A 7,260-nucleotide genomic window follows, 5' to 3' on the forward strand; every position below is an offset into this window, starting at 1 on the left:
AAGCTTGATGTAAGCAATGCTGAACCCTACATGCCCTCCATTTCTGAAACATATTCTGTCTAATTATGTGTAATAATATCAAATCAATGGACCACTTACTGCCTTGCAGGGCCTTATCTTCGTCTCATCTCGTGGTCCTCATCAGCAATAGAAAGAGATAGAATTTCCTGTTGGCTTAGAGAAAAATAAATTCCATAAAAATAAGTTTATACTCTTTCTTGCTGAGACTTAGACAACAAGATCAATGGCACTATCATGTCTGCTAAAGATGGAGCTGGAGCCAGCAGCAGCCGTTTCCATCTGCTTCCAGTGTTTGTGCTAAGCTAATCCTCTGCTGGCTCTATCTTCACATTTATCATACAGACATAGAAAGGGTTTTGCCGTGTAGCAGATATCTTTGTCCAGAGACTACCCTCACGACATAGAGGTCACTAAGGTGTTAGACTCTCAATTTCCACGTGCCTAGACACACTCAAGATAGGACTTGGGGTCACGCTTGACACTTAGACCCTTGAGGCTCAGAGTCTACCATGTTTTATGACCCCATTTTTGTGCTTTGTTTATGATCAACCACATTCTTGAGGACATAGAGGACACATCCGATTGTAATTGTCCAGCTCAACAGCTTCTTTGCTCCTCTGTTCGTCTCGGCCATCGGGGCACTGGGACTTCTCCGTCGGCCCCGTTGCAGCCACAGAGCACTCTGGAGACCATCAGGACCGGGCGCTGGACCTGGCGTGACGGGGCCTTCAGCTGTTGCACCCCCCCCTCCTCTGGTGCGCCCTCCCCGTTCACATCCGTCGGGCTCCCACCATGTCTTCAATCGGGCGGGCCCTCAAGGCCCACCTCTCCAAACTCGCCTTCACCTGCTAGCCCCTGTTCCTTACCCTCCACTACAGGACTCATTCTGCACAGCTTCTCCAGTTTTCTTTTGTGCCGGGGATGTTCTGTTTGTTTGCTCTATTGTCTTTCTTTTTTTTTGTTTTGTTCTGTTTGTCTCGGTCCCATGTAAAGCGTCTTTGAGCATTTTGAAAAGCGCTATTTTAAAATTAATGTATTATTATTATTATTATTATTATTATTAATAAACAACGTAGGGGAGACGGTTACTTGATATGCTAGTCCTAGTCTTAGGCATCCCTGTATTTTATATATATATATATATATATATATATATATATATATATATATATATATATATATATATATATATAAACTAAGATGTTTAATATATGAATATTAAATCATCTGAGTTTATAAAAGTTATGTATTCTTCATTTCATGATAGCCAACTCTGTTTACAATTCTTCTTGTTTCCCTCCATATAAACTGGATGTTTTAATTGCTCGGCCTGCAACTTTATCTCATCCACAACTCTCATCCAACGTTCCCCTTGTCCTTTGTGTTTCTCACACAGATTTTGCTCTGGCCTGTTGAGTTTAATCCTATCCATTAATTCATTATGCATATAGGTAGACATGTATATCTACGTCGGTATGTCTGTTTCATGATAACAATGTATATCTATGTTGTGTAATTGTTGAATTAAATCAATCTAAATTTATCAGGTTTTATTCAGTGATTTATATTAACTGTTTGATACCAGTTAATATAATGTGGTCAAATATGGAATAATTAACTAGACTATGTTTTCAATAAGAAAAAGCAACAAGAGGACTTCTCATAAAATTAAAGAATGAACTTCTGTAATCAAATTGATCTAATAGTGGTTGAAAAATCCTGAAACAAACAACATTTCCACACACAGAGGACCAATTATGCACCTCTTTGTTGATTGCTATCTAGCAACAATCTTGCCCCTTATGAATGTGGTCCAATATGAAATATTGCATCTTTGTTATCTTACACATTTTGTTGACCACTCTGCAGATCTGTGACACGTTAATAGGGCAATAGTCACTTTTTATAGGAAACGCTTTGTAGCTCACCTTCTCGGGGAACAGATGTGGACAGTGATGTGTTATGAATAATGTGGACTCCAGTGTTGAATCTAGCCACACTCTCTCAAATGCGACTGCCGCCTCGGGAAGTGTGGCGCTTTTTCTGTGCTTTTGGTTACCTTGGCAACAAATGATGCGGGGAGGAAAGAATAACAACAGAGCCAAAATAAAACAAAAAAACAAGGGATGGTGTGAATAAAGGGAGGTGTACATCACAGAACAAAGAAAAGAGTAAAGAGAAAGACTAGTTTAAAGATGGTGGCATATGAGAGGGATGAGAATAACACGAGTATGAGGATGAGCAAAATGATAGGCTGGAACATCTGGGTGGAGGAAGAGTGGAGCAACAAATCAGGAGGTTGGATTTAGTGAGAAAAAGGAAGAAACAGAATCAGCATTAAACTCTTTGCAACTTTTTTTCTTCACAACCGATAAACGTTTAAAATGTGTGTCTCACCGACAGCGGCTCCTCCGTGTCCCGGTCCTCGAGCCTCGGCACCTCCAGTCTGTCGATGAAGGTCTGCAGTTCTTTGCGGAAGGCCTTCATTTGGGCGTTAATGCGATACAGCAGCTCATGTTCCCTAATCCGGCCTCCGTCTTCCTCTCCGCTCTCCTCTCCTCCCCTCCCGAACATCAGGTCGCCGTTTGAAACGAAGACCCTCGCCTCCGAGATGATGGTGGCCGTGTCGGCGATGAGCCGGTCGATGGTCCGAACGAGCCTCTCCGCCTCCACGCGGATGTCGGTCATGTGCTGCCTTTCACGCAGGCTGCATCGGCCACCAGGCAGGAAGCGGGCCAAGGGGGAGGAGGCGGCTCCCTCGGGCCCGGTGGGGGTGTAGAGGCCCCGCGTGGGTGTCAGGCAGCGGCTGCTTCCGTTATTGTTTCTAACCTCGTCCGAGTCACTCTCCCCACCCACGGGGCCCTCGCGTTTGCGGTGCGGCGGGAGGAGGCGGGAGGAATTGGAGTCCTCGTCACTTTCCCGGCGACCGTTCGTCGCCCCGCCGGCATCGCTCTCTGCGTCGCTGTCCCGTGGGCTGGGCCGCAGGGAGAGGTGGGAGGCCAGGTCATAGCGCTGCATGTTGGAGAGGAGCACACGGTTCTCGTACTGCAGCTGCATCACCTGAAATAAGACAGAGAGACGTTAAGAGTAATTACACTTTTCTTTACTTATAGGACACACACAGCAACATATGTGCTGAAGTCAGTTTAGCCATCACCTGGTCAAAATATCCTTAACCTGTTGAGCCCTAGGGTCCCCTAATTATGGGACCCTTTTATATCAGGTCACAAGGTACAAATCAAGAAAAAAACATGGTATAAATAAATAAATAAAACATGTTAGGTATAAAATTAAACACAGAAATCACGGCTGCAATAATATATAATCCCTATGTACAACCTCTAAACACAACTCAAACAATAAATAGGATTAGGGGTTAGGATGAGGGCTTAAAGGAAATGTCTGTTAATATTATCAATCAACTTGTGATACCTTGCCACTTAGGTCATTAATCTGTAGCCTTGCTGCCTTTAACTCCTCCTGCAGGGCTTCCGCCTTTGCTCCATCGATCCCTCCACCTCCCCCTCCATGCCTGCCGCCTCCCTCGTGGGCTTTAAACCGTAGCTTGTTCAGCTCGGTGGTCACTTTCTTGTTTTGATCCTCAACATCAGCCAGGTTTCTCCTCAGCAGCTCTGCCTCATCCTCCACCAGCTGCAGCTGCTGTCGGAGCTCCGTCAGATCGTCACCGAGGCCTCGCCCCGACCCACCCATCGCGCCGCACCCATCGCCCTCTCCGTCCCCACGGAGGTCGTCGAGCTCGGCCCTCAGTCCACGGTTCTCAACCTGTGGGGTAGAGGGAGAAAAAGATCACATGACTCCCACTGATGTATCATTCCCTTAATAGAGCCATGAACCATTGTCTGCTCTTACCTCTAACTCGACTATTTTCCTTCCCAGGATGTTGGCCTCCTCCTCCACCAGGCGGAGCCGGAGCTTCAGCTCTGACTCCCGGGTGGTGGGCGGACCGCCGGCTTCTCCTTTAGGATGGGTGCTGTCCAGCTCACCATAGAAGGAGCGGTACTTCTGCAGCTCTTGTTCCAGACGGTCCTTCTCTTTGTCAATCTGGGCCGTCTTCTTTCTCATGAGCACAGCTTCCTCTTTGATGAAAGCTAGCTGGCACTTGAGGTCCTCATTGTCATCCTGCAGTCAGTGCATTTGAGTAGAAGCAGTTTAAACGTAATCCTGAAGTTCACCAAGTTGGTCTCCGCAATAAGACATAAAAACGGAAGGATTTAAGATTAAAGAGAAGATTTTGTAGCAGTCTCTCAAAGACAAAACGTTATCTATCACCAAGAGGATGTATGACTTCTGTTAAGTCTAAAGTACTTCCTGGAGCTCTGCAAACTCTCAGCTTTCATCAAAATATACTTTACTTTCAAATGATTGAAGCGCTTGTTTTGGCCTGCCGTGGCCCCCGAGGTGAAAAGCAAAATGTTTGACTTGAAAACATTATGTGATGAATTTAAGCAAAACCAATGAGTTTTAATAAGTCTTATTGATGACTTCTCACAAATATGTACCAAGGAGTCCAAGGGAAAAATATACATAATTCAATCAGGACAGCAGATGTTCCTGGTGATTATCTCCATTACTTTGGGAAACATGATTGTTCATGCAAAAATGTTAATAAAAAGCAATATTTTTGGACATTTGTAATACGACAACAACAACCTCTCACCTCTGTAGGAGTCTGGGCTAATTTCCTTTCGGTCTTCTGGATGTCCTTGCTTCCTCTTCTCTTTTGAGACTGTTGGAGGACGGAATATGAACACATCAGTGTGTGTGAGTACTACTCCTCCACTTAGATTAAAGTGCACTATTCATAAACAAAAAGGTGACATGCCACATGATAAAAAGCTTCAGCTGAAGAGCAAATGTAATTATGGTGTGCTCCTTAATGTCATGAGATATAGATGGATTTGGGTAAATGTCTACCCACCTCTTTGTTTTTTTCTAGTTCATTCTGCAGGGCTTGTTTGGTCACTTCGACCTCGATGAGTTTCTGCCTCAGCTTTTCATTCTCCTCCTCCGTCTTTGTGCGCTTCTCCTCCACCTTTTCCAGCTCGTGGTGCAGCCTCACAGACACATCCTTCGCCACCTGCATTGTTTATTATGGTGAGGAAATCATTTTAGAATATTTTCACACCAGCTTTGGGGATATTTATCGTCACTTTTAATGATCTCTAACACTTAACTTTAGCAGTCAAAGCTACAATCATGGAGATTGTTTTTTCGAAATGCAATGTTTTCACCTGTAACAGTATATTATAAGCTTTGCACACACATCGTCGGGACGACTCTCAGACCGACACAGAGAGTTAAGCAACCTCCCCCTCCCCTCTGCACCTTCAGGTCCTGCTCCAGACTCCTGAGCAGCTCCTCATCGACCTCCCCCGTCTGGGCATAGCGCAGCCTCTTCCTCTCAGCCTTCCTCAGACGGTACTGCAGGATCCGGCAGTTTTTATTGGCCCTCTCCAGCTCACGCCTCATCTCCTGCAGCTGACACGTGTCTTCCTCGTAGAATGTGTCCCGCATCTCGTCCATCTCGGTCCTCATCTCCTCAATTTCACACTGGTGGGTGCGTAGTAAAGATTGTGTTATGAGACGGTCAAGATTAAGACCAGGACATCTCTGCTGTCTGGTCGACTTTTGACTCCACAGAGTCAGTGATGGAAGTTTTGGACTTATAAATATATAATGATATAGCAAATATAGTCAGCTTTGGAGATGTGCACATCATTTAAGAAAAACAACACAACATGTTCTGAATTCAAATGCATATCAAGACTGGGCGTGAATTGCTTCAATTTTATTTTTAAGCACATGTGTCTTCTACCAACATGGCATATGCAAATCCCAGTTGTTGACTCCCTTTGTCCACCATTTTAACATATAAGATAGATATCATTGATCCGAGCAGGTCGATATGATCAATAACCAATTAGTCATCTGTAGTCTATTTTAAATTTAAATCTTTACATTCTCCAGACATGGAGGACGTTCAACAGACAAATCAAATTATGTTTACTTATCGGTGGTTCTGCAAACACACAATTTAGAGTAATGTGCCAACAGGCTTTTATGGGCCCACAGGCTTCAACTACAAACATGGATTTCCTATCATTCTAATATGGAAAAAAACACTGTTTTGCAGTGGATTCTGGTGCAGATGTGTATTTGTATACACACTATTTAAAATCATTCCCTGCAGATGACAGAGCTCCATACGCAAAACTAAACACTATCAAACCTTAAGATCTTCATTTTCATCAAGCAGTCTCTCCATCTCGTCTTCAAAGGCCTGGTCCTCCTGCTGTGCCACGGACCCCGCCTCTGTCGCCTCCGCAGCCGGCTCTCCCAGAGCGGCCTCCTCTATCCCCATGTTGTCCGTCTTGGTTTGCATCTTCGACCCGGTTCTTCTCAGTCTCTTCTGCAGGTGGAACTGGATGAGTTCAGCCTGCAAGCATCCTCCTCCCCACAAACCGAAACCGAGGCCCGCGCCGCAGCCGCTCCTCTCCCCACGGCCTCCTCCCTCGCCGGGTTTCCTCCCTTTCTCCGCCGACAAAGACGAAGCTCCGCCGGGCAACAGATGCTGGGAGGAGTCGCCTTTGAGGCAGGGCAGGCGCAAAGCGGAGCGACGGGCCGATGCCGATGAATCTGTCGGATCTTCCCCGACAGCATCCGCCCTGTTTGGTCCTGCTACATCAGCTTCAGCACCATCCGGGTGAACAGCTGCGCCGCCGCGGCTCTCGGGCTCCCTCTCCCTTCCGTCTGCGGACCTCAAACTGTCCCTCAGCCCGACGTGTCGGCTCTTTCCTGCGGGAAGAGGAGACCTGGACCTGCCTGGGTGTCTTGGAGCTCGGTTGGTTGCCCCTTCCTGGGCTGTAGCCGGCGAGGGAGCCCGGTGCTGCCTCCTCCTCCCTGCGCTATTGTCTGCCGCTGATGTTGACAGGGATGGAGGATCTGCAGCGCCGCTGGCGGCAGGCTTCATCTTCTGCTCCACTTGAATAAACTCCAAAACCCAAGCTGCTTTCTAGTTGTTTATCACGAGTGAGAATTAAATAAACTGCTAAGAAACCTAAATGATACGAAATTACAAGGCTACGCCCGGCTTTTAATTATGTTTAAACATTCTTCAACTATACAGTCTTCACTTCGAGGAGGATGCTTCCTGCATGCACGCCACTAGAAGCCGCTTTTCTGCAACTGCAACCATAACTTTACATGGGAGGTTGTAGG

General features: G+C 46.1%; 1 protein-coding gene across 1 annotated transcript; it reads right to left on the reverse strand.

Moving 5' to 3' along the window:
• Nucleotides 1-2,173: 2,173 nt before the first annotated feature.
• LOC306734695 (microtubule cross-linking factor 3-like) lies at nt 2,174-7,012 on the reverse strand (the record flags this gene model as incomplete). Its single annotated transcript, XM_079216074.1, has 8 exons — nt 2,174-2,284; nt 2,419-3,081; nt 3,454-3,804; nt 3,892-4,161; nt 4,700-4,768; nt 4,961-5,119; nt 5,368-5,592; nt 6,272-7,012. The coding sequence occupies 8 exons, from the start codon at nt 7,010-7,012 to the stop codon at nt 2,174-2,176; spliced, it is 2,589 nt and encodes an 862-aa protein (XP_079072200.1).
• Nucleotides 7,013-7,260: the final 248 nt, after the last annotated feature.

Source organism: Taurulus bubalis (assembly GCF_910589615.1).
Source record: "Taurulus bubalis genome assembly, chromosome: 3".
Lineage (NCBI taxonomy): Eukaryota > Metazoa > Chordata > Actinopteri > Perciformes > Cottidae > Taurulus > Taurulus bubalis.